At 43.8% G+C, this 16,915-nt stretch overlaps 1 protein-coding gene across 3 annotated transcripts in view; it reads right to left on the bottom strand.

Annotated features, from left to right (window-relative positions):
• The window catches only part of ASZ1 (ankyrin repeat, SAM and basic leucine zipper domain containing 1), a 302,090-nt gene that overhangs the window by 79,241 nt on the left and 205,934 nt on the right, over positions 1-16,915 (bottom strand). For 2 of the 3 annotated variants that reach the window (XM_077265006.1, XM_077265005.1), the window contains one exon: positions 7,448-7,520. The exons of the other annotated variant lie outside the window; for it this stretch is intronic. In XM_077265006.1, coding sequence (XP_077121121.1) covers positions 7,448-7,520 — 73 coding nt within the window. The remainder of the gene's footprint in view (positions 1-7,447; positions 7,521-16,915) is intronic. 3 annotated transcript variants of the gene reach the window in all.

The following is a 16,915-nucleotide window of genomic DNA, read 5'->3' as shown; positions in this document are numbered from 1 at the left end:
TGTGTGTGGGCGGAAAATATGTGCGTGTGTCTCTGTATGTGGGAGGAGAATATGTGCGTGTGTCTATGTGGGCGGAGAATATGTGCGTGTCTCTGTGGGTGGAGAATATGTGCGTGTCTGTGTGAGCGCATAATATGTGCGTGTGTCTCTCTGTGGGTGGAGAATATGTGCGTGTCTGTGAGCGCAGAATATGTGCGCGTGTGTGGGCGGAGATTATGTGCGTGAGTCTGTATGTGGGCGGAGAACATGTGCGTGTGTCTGTCTGTGGGTGGAAAATATGTGCGTGTCTGTGTGTGGGTGGAAAATATGTGCGTGTCTGTGTGTGGGTGGAAAATATGTGCGTGTCTGTGTGTGGGTGGAAAATATGTGCGTGTCTGTGTGTGGGTGGAAAATATGTGCGTGTCTCTGTGTGGGCGGAGAATATGTGCGTGTCTGTGTGTGAGCGGAGAATATGTGCGTGTGTGTGTGAGCGGAGAATATGTGCGTGTGTGTGTGAGCTGAGAATATGTGCGTGTGTGTGTGTGAGAGGAGAATATGTGCGTGTGTGTCTGTGTTGGCGGAGAATATGTGCGTGTGTGCCTGTGTGGGCGGAGAATATGTGGGTGTGTCTGTGTGTGGGCAGAAAATATGTGCGTATGTCTCTGTATGTGGGCGGAGAATATGTGCGTGTGTCTGTGTGTGGGCAAAGAATATGTGCGTGTGTCTCTGTGGGCGGAGAATATGTGCGTGTGTCTCTCTATGTGGGTGGAGAATATGTGCGTGTCTGTGTTAGCGCAGAATGTGCGTGTGTGGGCGGAGAATATGTGCGCGAGTCTGTATGTGGGCGGAGAATATGTACGTGTGTCTCAGTATGTGAGCAGAGAATATGTGCATGTGTGTCTGTGTGGGCGGGGAATATGTGCGTGTGTCTGTGTGTGGGCGGGGAATATGTGCGTGTGTCTGTGTGTGGGCGGGGAATGTGTGTGTGTATCTGTGTGGGGGCGGAGAATATGTGCGTGTGTCTCTGTATGTGAGCGGAGAATATGTGCATGTGTCTGTATGTAGGCGGAGAATATGTGCATGTGTCTGTATGTAGGCGGAGAATATGTGCATGTGTCTGTATGTGAGCAGAGAATATGTGGGTGTGTCTGTGTGTGGGCGGGGAATATGTGCATGTGTCTCTGTATGTGAGCGAAGAATATGTGCGTGTGTCTGTGTGGGCGGAAAATATGTGCGTGTGTCTGTGTGTGGGTGGAGAATATGTGCGTGTGTGTGTTGGCGGAGAATATATGCGTGTGTCTGTTTGAGCGGAGAATATGTGCGTGTGTCTTTGTGTCTGTGTGTGGGCGGAGAATATGTGCGTGTGTCTGTGTGTGGGCGGAGAATATGTGTCTGTGTCTGTGTGTGGGCGGAGAATATGTGCATGTGTCTCTGTATGTGGGCGGAGAATTTGGTGCGTGTGTGTCTGTGTGGGCGGAGAATATGTGCGTGTGTCTGTGTGGGCGGAGAATATGTGCGTGTGTCTCTGTGTGGGCGGGGAATATGTGCATGTGTCTGTGTGTGGGTGGAAAATATGTGCGTGTGTCTCTGTATGTGGGAGGAGAATATGTGCGTGTCTGTGTGAGCGCATAATATGTGCGTGTGTCTCTCTGTGGGTGGAGAATATGTGCGTGTCTGAGCGCAGAATATGTGCGCGTGTGTGGGCGGAGATTATGTGCGTGAGTCTGTATGTGGGCGGAGAACATGTGCGTGTGTCTATCTGTGGGTGGAAAATATGTGCGTGTCTCTGTGTGGGCGGAGAATATGTGCGTGTCTGTGTGTGAGCGGAGAATATGGGCGTGTGTGTGTTTGAGCGGAGAATATGTGCGTGTGTGTCTGTGTGGGCGGAGAATATGTGCGTGTGTGCCTGTGTGGGTGGAGAATATGTGGGTGTGTCTGTGTGTGGGCAGAAAATATGTGCGTATGTCTCTGTATGTGGGCGGAGAATATGTGCGTGTGTCTGTGTGTGGGCAAAGAATATGTGCGTGTGTCTCTGTGGGCGGAGAATATGTGCGTGTGTCTCTCTATGTGGGTGGAGAAAATGTGCGTGTCTGTGTGAGCGCAGAATATGTGCGTGTGTGGGCGGAGAATATGTGCGTGAGTCTGTATGTGGGCGGAGAATATGTACGTGTGTCTCAGTATGTGAGCAGAGAATATGTGCATGTGTGTCTGTGTGGACGGGGAATATGTGCGTGTGTCTGTGTGGGCGGAGAATATGTGCGTGTGTCTGTGTGTGGGCGGGGAATGTGTGTGTGTATCTGTGTGGGGGCGGAGAATATGTGCGTGTGTCTCTGTATGTGAGTGGAGAATATGTGCACGTGTCTGTATGTAGGCGGAGAATATGTGCATGTGTCTGTATGTGAGCAGAGAATATGTGGGTGTGTCTCTGTGTGTGGGTGGGGAATATGTGCATGTGTCTCTGTATGTGAGCGAAGAATATGTGCGTGTGTCTGTGTGGGCGGAAAATATGTGTGTGTGTCTGTGTGTGGGAGGAGAATATGTGTGTGTCTATGTGTGTGTCTGTGTGTGGGTGGGGAATATGAGCGTGTGTCTTTGTGGGCAGAGAATATGTGCATGTGTCCCCGTGTGTGGGGGAGAATGTGTGTGCGTCTGGGCGTAGAATATGTGCATGTGTCTGTGTGTGTGTGGGCGGAGAATATGTGCGTGTGTGTGGGCGTAGAATATGTGTGTGTCTGTGTGGGTGGAGATTGTGTGTGTGGAGAATGTGTGTGGGCGGAGAATATGTGTGTGGGCAGAGAATGTGTGTTTATCTGTGTGTAGGTGGAGAATAAGTGCGGGTGCCCGTGTGTGGGCAGAGAATGTGCGTGTCTCTGTGTGTGGAGAATATGTGCCTGTGTCTCTATGTGGGCGGAGAAAGTGTGTGTGTGTGTGTGGGCGGAGAATATGTGCGTGTGTCTGTGTGTGGGTGGGAAATATGTGCGTGTGTTTGTGTGGGCAGAGAATATGTGCATGTGTCTGTGTGTGGGCGGAGAATGTGTGTGTGTGTGTGTGTGTGGGCAGAGAATATGTGCATGTGTGTGTGTGGGTGTGTGTGTGTGTGGGCAGAGAATATGTGCATGTGTGTGTGTGGGTGTAGAATATGTGCGCGTGTGTGGGCGGAGAATGTGTGTGTGTTTATCTGTGTGTAGGTGGAGAATAAGTGTGGGTGCCTGTGTATGGGCGGAGAATGTGTGTGTCTCTGTGTGTGGGTGGAGAATATGTGCCTGTGTCTCTATGTGGGCGGAGAATGTGTGTGGGGTGGAGAATATGTGCGTGTCTGTGTGTAGGAGGAGAATATGTGCGGGTGCCTGTGTGTGGGTGGAGAATGTGTGTGTTTCTCTGTGGGTGGATGGAGATTAGGTGTGTGCATCTGTGTGTGGGTGGAGAATGTGTGTGTGTGTGTGTGTGTGCAGAGAAAATGTGTGTGTGTCAGTGTGTGGGTGGAGAATATGTGCGTGTGTCTCTATGTGTGGGCAGAGAATATGTGTTTGTCTCTGTGTGTCGGTGGAAAATATGTGCATGTGTCTGTGTGTGGGTGAAGAATATACAGTTATGTGAAAAAGTTTGGGCACCCCTATTAATCTTAAGCTTAATGTGTTATAAAAATTGTTTTTTTTTGCAACAGCTATTTCAGTTTCATATATCTAATAACTGTTGGACACAGTAATGTTTCTGCATTGAAATTAGGTTTATTGTACTAACAGAAAATGTGCAATCTGCATTCAAACAAAATTTGACAGGTGCATAAGTATGGGCACCTCACCAGAAAAGTGACATTAATATTTAGTAGATCCTCCTTTTGCAAAAATAACAGCCTCTAGTCGCTTCCTGTAGCTTTTAATGAGTTCCTGGATCCTGGATGAAGGTATTTTTGACCATTCCTCTTTACAAAACAATTCCAGTTCAGTTAAGTTTGATGGTCGCCGAGCATGGACAGCCCTCTTCAAATGATCCAACAGATGTTCAATGATATTCAGGTCTGGGGACTGGGATGGCCATTCCAGAACAGTGTAATTGTTCCTCTGCATGAATGCCTGAGTAGATTTGGAGCGGTGTTTTGGATCATTGTCTTGCTGAAAGATCCATCCTCTACGTAACTTCAACTTTGTCACTGATTCATGAACATTATTGTCAAGAATCTGCCGATACTGAGAGGAATCCATGCGTCCCTCAACTTTAACAAGATTCCCGGTGCCGGCATTGGCCACACAGCCCCAAAGCATGATGGAACCTCCACCAAATTTTACTGTGGGTAGCAAGTGTTTTTCTTGGAATGCTGTGTTTTTTTGCCGCCATGCATAACACCTTTTTGTATGACCAAACAACTCAATCTTGGTTTCATCAGTCCACAGGACCTTCTTCCAAAAAGAAATTGGCTTCTCCAAATGTGCTTTTGCATACCTCAGCCGACTCTGTTTGTGGCGTGCTTGCAGAAACGGCTTCTTTCGCATCACTGTCCCATACAGCTTCTCCTTGTGCAAAGTGCGTTGTATAGTTGACCGATGCACAGTGACACCATCTGCAGCAAGTTGATGCTGCAGCTCTCTGGAGGTGGTCTGAGGATTGTCCTTGACTGATCTCACCATTCTTCTTCTCTGCCTTTCTGATGTTTTTCTTGGCCTGCCACTTCTGGCCTTAACAAGAACTGTACCTGTGTTCTTCCATTTCCTTACTATGTTCCTTACAGTGGAAATTGACAGGTTAAATCTCTTAGACATCTTTTTGTATCCTTCCCCTGAACAACTATGTTGAATAATCTTTGTTTTCAGATCATTTGACAGTTGTTTTGAGGAGCCCATGATGCCTCTCTTCAGAGGAGATTCAAACAGGAGAACAACTTGCAAGTGGCCACTTTAAGTAGCTTTTCTCATGATTGCATACACCTGGCTATGAAGTTCAAAGCTCAATGAGGTTACAAAACCAAAAAAAGTGCTTTAGTAAGTCAGTAAAAAGTAGGTAGGAGTATTTAAAACAAGAAAATGATAAGGGTGCCCATACTTATGCACCAGTCAAAGTTTGTTTGAATGCAGATTGCACATTTTCTGTTAGTACAATAAACCTCATTTCAAGGCAGAAACATTACTGTGTCCAACAGTTATTAGATATATGAAACTGAAATAGCTGTTGCAAAAAAAACAATTTTTATAAAACATTAAGCTTAAGATTAATAGGGGTGCCCAAACTTTCCCATATAACTGTGTGTGTGTGTCTGCGCGCGTGTGTTTGTGTGTACCCATGCGATGTGTGTACCCAGGCGTCAGCTGATGGGACTACTCCCATCCGGCTACGTCTTTTGTCACATATGACAGAGACAGCATGAGTTGATGATGGGATAATAGTCTCATCATTCTGCGCCTGTGGTCAATCAAAACATTTAAAATATTCACATACACAGTACATACTCACCGAACGCCTAAACCCCAATGCCCGCGTCTCCTCCAAACAATCAAAAATAATAAACCAACATATACTCACTGTGCGCCGTAGTCCATTTACTACCGAGTGTCCCACGTCGATGTCACCCGGTGATACACTAACAGGAGGTGATCGCTCCCACAGTGTATCACTGAGCCGCCATGAGAGTTCACCTGAAGTTCAACAGATTATCAGCTCCAGTGCTCTCACTTATGGCACCGCTGCATGGAAAAGTTCTCACACAGTGGTAGTCTGTGACAGACTTCACCGGAGCTGATGAACTCCGGTGAAGTCTCACGGCGGCGCAGTGATACACTGCAGGAGCGATTATCTCCTGTCAGTGTATCGCCGGAGCCCAGGTAGAGCAGTCACATCTCCTGATGTGTCTGTTTTACACGTGAGATTGCCATGGGACACTCGGTATTAAATGGACTACATCGGACAGGATAGTATTGTATGTTGGTTTATTATTTTTTTGATTGTTTGCAGGAGACGAGGGCGTCGGGGATTAGACGTTCAGTAAGTATAGTTAATTTAGATTCAATAAAGGAGTGATTATTTCAAATAAAGGACTTTATTCTGGCTGTGTGTTTATTTACCATAATGGATAAGTGTCTTATAGACGCCTCTCTAATACTAACCTGTGGGCTTGATGTCACCTGACAATACAAAGGTGACATCAACCCCAGAAATATGAATCCCACTTGCCACCGCTACAGGGCAAGTGGGATGAGCGAGGCTATGTGCCAGAATTGGTGCATCTATAAGATGCGCCATCTCTAGGGCGGCCGAGAGCTGATGTTTTTAGCCTGGGGTGCCAATATCCATGGCCCCTTCCCAGGCTATTAAAATCAGCCCGCAGCTGCCTGCCTAGCTTTTGCTGGTTCAATTTTATAGGGGGACCCCATGTCAATTTTTTTATGGGGTTCCCCTATAAACTAGCCAGTAAAGGCTAAGCAAACAGCTGTGAGCTGCTATTATTAGCCTGGGAACATTCATGGCTATTGGCTCCTTCAAAGAATATTAACATCAGCCCTCAGCATTCCCTCTGCTGGTTATTAGAATTATGCGGGAGCCCAAGCAATTTTATTTTAAATTTTCCGAAAAATAAGCAAATATTGCATTTCATGCAGATTTTTGAGGGTATATTCCCACGGTCAGTAAACTCTGCGGGTTGGAAGCTGCGTATATCTGCAGCGGCCAGATGTTACAGCACAGTGGATGGGCAAGATAAATATCACCCATCCAATGTATCGGGTGCGGTGATTCCACACAGTTCAATGATCACATGCGGAATCACCTGCGTTCAAAATCCGGCAGCTCTTTGGACGGAGCGGACATGTGCTGTGTCCAAATCGTTGCCAATCACTGACCGTGGGGACGTAGCCACAGTTGCTGTTTTGTTACAGCATATGTAGGTTAATTATGTTAATGCTCCTACATTTTTGCCACATGGGTTTTTTTTGCCTTCCTCTGGATCAACATGTTAGGGCATGTTAGGTTAGGCTATGGGTTGAACTAGATGGACTTAAAGTCTTCCTTCAACCTTAATAAATAACTATGTTACATACGCTGGTGACTGTGTGTGTGTCTATTTAATATTAATGAGGGTATCTGACTGAAAAGGTTGAACAAGGAAAATACATCACTTTTTTTTAATGCATCTATTTAGGTTGCAAAAACGCATACAAAACCGAATGAAAAACGCAACAAAAACGCATTAAAAATGCATAAAAACGCATGAATTTTCCACTGCGTTTTTCTGCCAAGAGATGCAGAAATTTCTGCAAGCAAATCCGCAACATGCGCACATAGCCTTACACGTTTTACCTATGAATAAGGATTTCATGAGACATGGGCTAGAGAAGTGGCACATAAGTGGAGAAAGGAGCATATTACTGTGCGGTTTTACAAAGTTTCTCATTTTTGTTTGTATTATTGATTTACGTAAAGTTTGTTAAAATGACTGTAACCAGTACATTTTTTTAAATTTTAAACACAAACTAAAGTTTACCTTCAACAATTCCGCAAGGTGTTCCAAGCCCAAGCCATGCAAAAATACATCTAAATCACTGGAAGGTGAGTAACTGAAACAATAAAAAGTCATTAACTCCACCTAATAATGAAGTATTTTTAGTAGTAGTAATTTTTACATTACTTATTGGTGTAAGGGTATGTGTCCACGTGCCGTTTTACATCCGGAATAGCAGCGGATTGAACGCTGCGTGGAGCCGCAGCGTTCAATCCGCAGCGTCCAGATGTTACAGCATAGTGGAGGGGATTTTATGCCCTGCGATTACAGACATGGGGCGCGTCTTTTTAGATCGCAGCATGTCCGTGTACCTTGCAACGACGCTGCGCCGCCGCAAGGTAAATCACAGGGCCCTATGTGTGGGGTGCGATGATGCCGGATGTGTGCAATGAACACATCCGGCATCATTACGTCTCCAGAAAGGGGTGGAGTTTTGAGCGGAGCAAGTTTGCCGCTCCGTCCAAACCGCCGGCCATCCTGAAAAGTGGACACATACCCCTGAAAGTGGACACATACCCTAAGGCAGGTCAAAACGTATTAAAGGAGTCTGCCACCAGGTTTTTGCCATCCCATCTAAAAGTAGAATGATGTCGGGGCAGAGAACGGGATTCAAGTAATGTACCACTTACTGGGTTGCTTGCTGTAGTTCTGATAACAATCAGTGGTTTATCTGCTGCAGAGCTACTAGTTCTCCGAATGCCGAGCTCTGTATAACCTTACCCAGAGCACTGATTGGGAGCTTTCTGTGTACGCTGTCCATAAAGTGGGTACGGAAAGTATTCAGACCCCTTTAAATTTTTCACTTTGCATCATTGCATTGGTGGATAGCCAATTTCAGGTCTCTCCAGAGATGCTCAATTGGATTTAGGTCAGGGCTCTGGCTGGGCCAGTCAGGAATGGTCACAGAGTTGTTCTGGAGCCACTCCTTTGTTATTTTTGCTGTGTGCTTAGGGTTATTGTCTTGTTGGAAGGGGAACCTTCGGCCAAGTCTGAGGTCCAGAGCACTCTGGAAGAGGTTTTCATCCAGGGATATCTCTGTACTTTGCCGCCCTCATGTTTCCTTCAATGGCAACCAGTCGAATTGTCCCTGCAGCTGAAAAACACCCCCATAGCATGATGCTGCAACCACCATGTTTCACTGTTGTGATTGTATTGGGCAGGTGATGAGCAGTGCCTGGTTTCTACACACATACCGCTTAGAATTATCACCAAAAAGGTCTATCTTCATCTCATCAGACCAGATAATCTTATTAGTCTGGGAGTGATTCATGTGTATTTTTAGCAAACCATGTGGGCTTTCATATGTCTTGCACTGAGGAGAGGCTTTCATTGGGCCACTCTGTCATAAAGGCCCGACTGGTGGAGGGCTGAAGTGATAGTTGACTTTGTGGAACTTTCTCACATCTCCCTACTGCATCTCTGGAGCTCAGCAACAGTGATCTTGGGTTTCTTCTTTACCTCGCTCACCAACGCTCTTCTCCCACAATTGCTCAGTTTGGCTGGACGGCCAGGTCTAGGCAGACTTCTGGTGGTCCCAAACTTCTTCCATTTAAGGATTATGGAGGCGACTGTGCTCTTAGAAACCTTGACTACTGCAGAAATTCTTTTGTAACCTTGGCCAGATCTGTGCCTTGCTACAATTCTGTCTCTGAGCTGCTTGGCCAGTTCCTTTGACCTCATCATTTTCATTTGGTTCGACATGCACTGTGAGGTCTTATATAAAGGTGTGTGCCTTTCCAAACCAAGTCCTATCAGTTTAATTAAACACAAATGGATTCCAGTGAAGGAGTAGAACCATCTCAAGGAAGATCACAAGGAAATGGACAGCATGTGACTTAAATATGAATGTCTGAGCAAAGGGTCTGAATACTTATAACCATCTGATATTTCAGTTTTTCTTTTTTAATAAATATGCAAAATTTCTACATTTGTTTTTTTTTTTCAGTCAAGATAGGGTGCGGATCACCATAAGGAAAATGTTTCCCTTTTTGTTTTGTATACATTTGTATTTTCTTTATTAATATGACATGGTGTAATTGTGTTGGCTTGGCTATATGTAAAGAATGCGTGTTTCATCTTTCTCCTGCTGTTTAATAAACAAATTTTAAAAAAAATTCACAAATAATGAGGACTTCGTAGCAGCAGGTTTACTAGTATTCCAGTGATACTGTTTAACCAGCTGGAAATTATCACAACTACAGCAAGCTGCTTTATGCTGCTCTCAGATTAGGTGGCAAAAACTTGGCGACAGATTCCCTTTATCCTGTTTAGGACATGGGCTTAAAATTAATGCCATTGTAAAGGTATGGTGAGGCTGCAAAGTTCCAGCAATTTATCAGGCTGCCAAAGAAATCTAGGAACCCATAGGAGAAGCTGTTTTCTGTTTTGAAGTCCACTTAGAGTAAAACAAGGATACTGTTAATGCCAGGAGACCCCCAAACATGACAGAACAGCTGGGGTGTAAGAGACAAGAATTCTGCTTGTGACCAATGTTAAATCAGGTTTTATTTTTCTATACCTCAGGTTCCTATGGATGACCCAGTTACAATGGAAAATTGCTAAATTTAACATCAGTGAATGAGTCCCAGAGTACCAAATTTATAATAATGATCATATTAATGTACATCACACTCCCCCTCACACATTTTAGAATTTACAAAATAAAGAGTAAAAGAGTATACCAATGCCTGCTACTACCTGTGATGTGATTGCATAGAACCGTTGAGCAGTACAAGCAGACTGTGGTTTGTCCTGAAGAAGAAGTGTGAAACTTCAAAAAGTGTTGATAAACCGAACTTCAAGCGAACCGGTCACCAGGCTTGGCCGACATAAGATACGGCCACTGCCTTTCAGGGGTTATCTACAGCATTCTATAATGCTGTAGATAAACCCCCGATCCGACCTGAAAGATAAGAAAAATAAGTTTTATTATACTCACCCGGGGGGCAGTCCGGTCCTATGGGTGTATCAGGTCCGGGGCCTCCCATCTTCTTATGATCGCCACCCTCCTGGTTGTGTCATGGCTCCTCGGCATTGCGCTCCTGCGCAGGAGTACTTATCTGGCCTTTTGAGGGCAGATTAAAGTACTGCAGTGCGCAGGCGCTGGGCCTCTTTGACCTTTCCTGGCGCCTTCGCACTATTGTATTCCCGCTCCAGTAACGGAAGGATGGAAATTTGTCCTTGTAGCGGGGATCCAACAGGGTGACCACCCACTAATCAGCACTGTTAATAATTCGGGAAACTCAGTTATTGCGCAGGCACAGCAGCATGTATTCACAGTGTGCAAGGCTGCCCAGAGACAATGACAAGCAGTCTTTGGTGGGGGGTGTATCGACTGTGTACTCTGTATCCTCCTAGCCATGCCAAATGACGCCCATGAGCTGTTTTGAGTGCCATTCGGTGTGAATCCACCTCCAAAACTGTCCCCTGGCAGGACAGTTGTATACCAGGCCACTGATGGTACCGGAACACACCCTCCGAGCAATGTGTGGATGACTGATCTGACAATGGTGTGAATGGTCTATGTTCCTCCTCCTCCTGTGCCACCACCTCATCCATTACTGCCTGAAGCGATTTTTCAAGAAGACCTAGAAGTGGGATAACAATTCTGATGATGGGGTCATCAGCGCTGGCCATATTCGTGCAGTACTCAAAGCAGTGCAACATGGCAAACACGTTCCAAGCATGGAGGCCCACTCGTTGGTGGTGAATTGGTGTTGTTCTGCAGAGCAACTGCTGATCACAGTCTCTTCAGCATATGCAAGGTGGAGTTTCACTTTGTGGGTACGTCGAATATGAGGCAGTGAGTGGGAAGGACAAGCGAGAAGCAGAAGGGCAGAACGCTGAAAGGAGGCATAGACAGCCTATACTTTCTGCAACAGCTCTGACAAGGGGTGTCAGAAAACTCAAACCAACAATAAGGATAGAGTAACAAAGAGATCCATTAAAAAGTACATTTTATTAAATAACAAATGTGTTAACATACAAAGAAAACAATAACCAAAAATGGTATATAGGGGATGAGTGAAAAATAGGAGGGATGGATATAATTATAATATTTTAGTTCTGTGACTATAATCATCTCCAAGTATCCTTATAACCAAGACCTGGCACTGTCCATAGTTGAAATTTTAATACTACACAAAGGTGGGCATAAGAGGATATATATCAATGCATGTAAGGAAAAGCCTATTATAATGAAAACAGTCCTCAATGTGCTACACAGAAGTCTCAAGTGGAAGAAACTGGTGGCAAAACAAGCATCGAGGTGAGGGGGCACCTGGGTGAACACTCCATCCTGGCACACCAGCTGCAGTCACAAGGTAATAGTACATACCGCTTTTTCACTGAAGGCATCCTTTGATATATAACCTCAGCTTATATCACCTATGTATTTTCAAGTCTGGGAAGCATTTCTGTCCCCATCAGGAGACTTTACAACAGGGGTGGGGAACCCTCAGGCCCTGGGGCCTTTTATGGCCCTCGATGAGCTTTCATCAGGCCCACGAGCAGATACTCAGGGACTCCATTCTTGGGCAAGGAGCTGTATTTTGATTGCCACAAGCTCATTAATTTCTTTTTGCTCTGTTAGCACACACACACTCAAAGTGTTCACTACTGAACATTGAAAGGCATCCAATGAAAGATTACATCCTGAAACCAGTGCCAGAGTCAGGAGATGTACTTTGTGGGTGAAGTAGGTACGGCCCCCGAAGGGTGATATAAATATAAGGCTCTGTGCCCGCGTTGCATTTTTTATGTGTTTCTGCCGCATTCCTTGCTGCAGCGGAAATGCTAAAAACTCTTAAAAAACACATTCCCATGCAATCCTATGAGATTCTGCAGCTGCTGTGCCCATGCTGCGAATTTTCCCGCTGCAGAATTGCATAGCGATAAAATCTGCAGCATGTTATTATATCTGCGGAATCGCGGCGATTCTACAGCCCTAGAAATGCATTGAAACAATCACTTTACAAATGTGGCTATGATCACCATGCGTAAAGTGAGCGCTTCGTGTCTGGAGGAGAGGAGACTCTCCTCCAGGCCCTTGGGAACCATATCCCTGTAAAAAAAAAAAAAAAAAAGAATTAAAATAAAAAATATGGATATACTTACCTTCTGATGGCCCCCGGAGTCCTCCCGCCTCTCAGCGGTGCACGCTGCTTCCGTTCTGCGGCTTCCGTTCCAAGGGATGCAGTGCGCGCGAATCACCTGGGATGACGTAGCGGGAGCACCGCTGAAGAGATCGGGGGCCGTTGGAAGGTGAGAATAACCATATTTTTTTATATATATTTTTACATTCTATCTTTTACTATTGATGCTGCATTGGTAGCATCAATAGTAAAAAGTCGGTCACACTTGTCAAGCACTCTGCCTGACAAGTGTGACCAACCTGCCAATCACTTTTCCAAGCAATGCTTCAAATCGCTTGACGCTTGCAAAACGCTTATGTTTTGCGGGAAAATTAGAAATCGTTTGTAGCGATTGCCTCAAAAGCTTGTGCTACAAAATATTAAGATATGGATACCTTTTTTGTCCTGCAAATTTTCTCAATTTGACTTTGAATTGTGGTTCAATGAAAAATTTAAAAACAATGTCTGATTTTCTTTAGATGATATTTAGTAAATTTAAATTGAAAATTACTTGTCAGTTTACCAACAATTTATCAGGTTACCAACACACAAGCATACATACATATACTGTATATGTATATATACAGTTATATGAAAAAGTTTGGGCATCCCTATTAATCTTAAGCTTTATGTTTTATAAAAAATTGTTTTTTTTGCAACAGCTATTTCAGTTTCATATATCTAATAACTGCTGGACACAGTAATGTTTCTGCCTTGAAATGAGGTTTACACTGTGTTCCAAATTATTATGCAAATAGTATTTCCTCTAAATTACCTATCTGAATTGCAGTCATTGTTATTTTCCAGTCATCTACTAGTCTAGTATAATTGCAATGTTTTGGAACAAACTGCCTATGAAAACAGTATCTTTTAAAAAAAAATAAACACTCAAAATGCATGTTCCAAATTATTATGCACAGCAGAGTTTTCAACCTTTTTTATTTTATTTTGAACAAAAAAATGGTCAATTGTGAAGTTATAAGCATTATCGGCTTATTACAAAATGAATTCAAACAGTTTTCAAGTGAAAACTTTATTCTAGGTGATGTTACATTTGCACATAGGACCCCTTGTTCGAAAGAAGCTTCTGAACTCTCTTGTCCATTGAATTTGTCAGTTTTTGGATGGTTTCTGCTTCAATTGTTTTACATGTGGACAGAATACCCTCCCAGAGCTGTTGCTTAGATGTGAACTGCCTCCCGCCATCATAGACACTCCTTCTGATGATGCTCCAGAGGTTCTCAATGGGGTTGAGGCCAGGGGAAGACGGTGGCCACACAATAAGTTTGTCCTCTTTTATGCCCATAGCAGCCAGAGATGCAGATGTGTTTTTTGCAGCATGAGATGGTGCATTATTATGCATGAAAATGATCTTGCTGCGGAAAGCACGGTTCTTCCTCTTGAACCATGGCAGGAAGTGTTTTTAGAAACTCCACATAGATTATGGAGTTCATCTTTACCCCTTCAGGGATCATAAAGGGGCCGACAATATCTCTCCCCATGATTCCAGCCCAAAACATTAATCCACCTCCTCCTTGTTGGCGCCTTAGCCATGTTTTCATGGGGTGTCCATCAACCAGCCATCCTCCACTCCATCCATCTGGACCATCGAGCGTTGCACGGCACTCATCAGTGAACAAAACAGTCTGGAAGTCAGTCTTCATGTATCGTTTGTCCCACTGGGATGTTTCTGCTTGTGTGCAGTGGATAGAGGTGGTCGACAGATTGGCTTACGCACCTCTGAAGGACGCTGCATCTTGTTGTTCTGGGGACGTTGGAGGCACCAGCAGCTTCAAAAACTTGTCTGCTGCTATGACCAGGCATTTTTGCAGCTGCTCTTTTAACCTTACGCAATTGCCTGTTGGAAAGGGTCCTCAATTTTTCCTTATCAGCACGCACACGTGTGTGCTGGGAATCAGCTACATACTTCTTGATTGTGCGATGAACACGATGAAGTGTCTTGGCAATGTTGATTGTAGTCATGCCTTGACCTAAATACTCCACAATTTGTTGCTTCTCAGCAGCCAACACATCCTTTTTCTTTCCCATTTTGGCCAAAAATGTAGGCTGCTTAATAATGTGGAACAGCCTTCTTAAGTAGTCTTGCCTTTATTTGGACACACCTGCCAAACTAATTTGCACAGGTATCTGCAATTGCTTTCAGTGATATAAAGAGCCCTGGCACACATCACCATCAATGAGTTTAAATGACAAACAAAAAAATTCTAACCTGATCACTCCTAAACTCTTTGTGCATAATAATTTGGAACACAGTGTATTGTACTAACAGAAAATGTGCAATCTGCATTCAAACAAAATTTGACAGGTGCATAAGTATGGGCACCCTTATCATTTTCTTGTTTTAAATACTCCTACCTACTTTTCACTGACTTACTAAAGCACTTTTTTGGTTTTGTAACCTCATTGAGCTTTGAACTTCATAGCTAGGTGTACGCAATCATGAGAAAAGCTACTTAAAGTGGCCACTTGCAAGTTGTTCTCCTGTTTGAATCTCCTCTGAAGAGTGGCATCATGGGCTCCTCAAAACAACTGTCAAATGATCTGAAAACAAAGATTATTCAACATAGTTGTTCAGGGGAAGGATACAAAAAGCTGTCTAAGAGATTTAACCTGTCAATTTCCACTGTGAGGAACATAGTAAAGAAATGGAAGAACACAGGTACAGTTCTTGTTAAAGGGAACCTGTCACCTGAATTTGGCGGGACCAGTTTTGGGTCATATGGGCGGGTTTTTCGGGTTTTTGATTCACCCTTTCCTTACCACGCCAAATTCAGGTGACAGGTTCCCTTTAAGGCCAGAAGTGGCAGGCCAAGAAAAACATCAGAAAGGCAGAGAAGAAGAATGGTGAGATCAGTCAAGGACAATCCTCAGACCACCTCCAGAGAGCTGCAGCATCAACTTGCTGCAGATGGTGTCATTGTGCATCGGTCAACTATACAACGCACTTTGCACAAGGAGAAGCTGTATGGGAGAGTGATGCGAAAGAAGCCGTTTCTGCAAGCACGCCACAAACAGAGTCGGCTGAGGTACGCAAAAGCACATTTGGAGAAGCCAATTTCTTTTTGGAAGAAGGTCCTATGGACTGATGAAACCAAGATTGAGTTGTTTGGTCATACAAAAAGGCGTTATGCATGGCGGCAAAAAAAACACAGCATTCCAAGAAAAACACTTGCTACCCACAGTAAAATTTGGTGGAGGTTCCATCATGCTTTGGGGCTGTGTGGCCAATGCCGGCACCGGGAATCTTGTTAAAGTTGAGGGACGCATGGATTCCTCTCAGTATCAGCAGATTCTTGACAATAATGTTCATGAATCAGTGACAAAGTTGAAGTTACGCAGGGGATGGATCTTTCAGCAAGACAATGATCCAAAACACCGCTCCAAATCTACTCAGGCATTCATGCAGAGGAACAATTACACTGTTCTGGAATGGCCATCACAGTCCCCAGACCTGAATATCATTGAACATCTGTGGGATCATTTGAAGAGGGCTGTCCATGCTCGGCGACCATCAAACTTAACTGAACAGGAATTGTTTTGTAAAGAGGAATGGTCAAAAATACCTTCATCCACGAAACAGGAACTCATTAAAAGCTACAGGAAGCGACTAGAGGCTGTTATTTTTGCAAAAGGAGGATCTACTAAATATTAATGTCACTTTTCTGGTGAGGTGCCCATACTTATGCACCTGTCAAATTATGTTTGAATGCAGATTGCACATTTTCTGTTAGTACAATAAACCTCATTTCAAGGCAGAAACATTACTGTGTCCAACAGTTATTAGATATATGAAACTGAAAGAGCAGTTGCAAAAATTTTTTTTATAAAACATTAAGCTTAAGATTAATAGGGGTGCCCAAACTTTTTCATATAACTGTATATACACTGTGCTCCAAATTATTATGTATATTATATATTTCCTCATATTTTCTCTAAATTACCTATCTGAATTGCAGTCATTGTTATTTTCCAGTCATCTACTATTCTAGTATAATTGCAATGTTTTGGAACAAACTGCCTATGAAAACAGTATTTTTTATTTTTTTTTAAAATAAACACTCAAAATGCATGTTCCAAATTATTATGCACAGCAGAGTTTTCAACCTTTTTTTTTTTATTTTGAACAAAAAAATGGTCAATTGTGAAGTTATAAGCATTATCAACTTATTACAAAATGAATTCAAACAGTTTTCAAGTGAAAACTTTATTCTAGGTGATGTTACATTTGCACATAGGACCCCTTGTTCGAAAGAAGCTTCTGAACTCTCTCGTCCATTGAATTTGTCAGTTTTTGGAT

This window comes from Ranitomeya variabilis, chromosome 5 (assembly GCF_051348905.1).
Source record: "Ranitomeya variabilis isolate aRanVar5 chromosome 5, aRanVar5.hap1, whole genome shotgun sequence".
In the NCBI taxonomy this organism is placed as follows: domain Eukaryota; kingdom Metazoa; phylum Chordata; class Amphibia; order Anura; family Dendrobatidae; genus Ranitomeya; species Ranitomeya variabilis.
The sequence above is the reverse complement of the archived record's forward strand: the minus strand, read 5'-3'. Positions and strand labels throughout refer to the sequence as shown.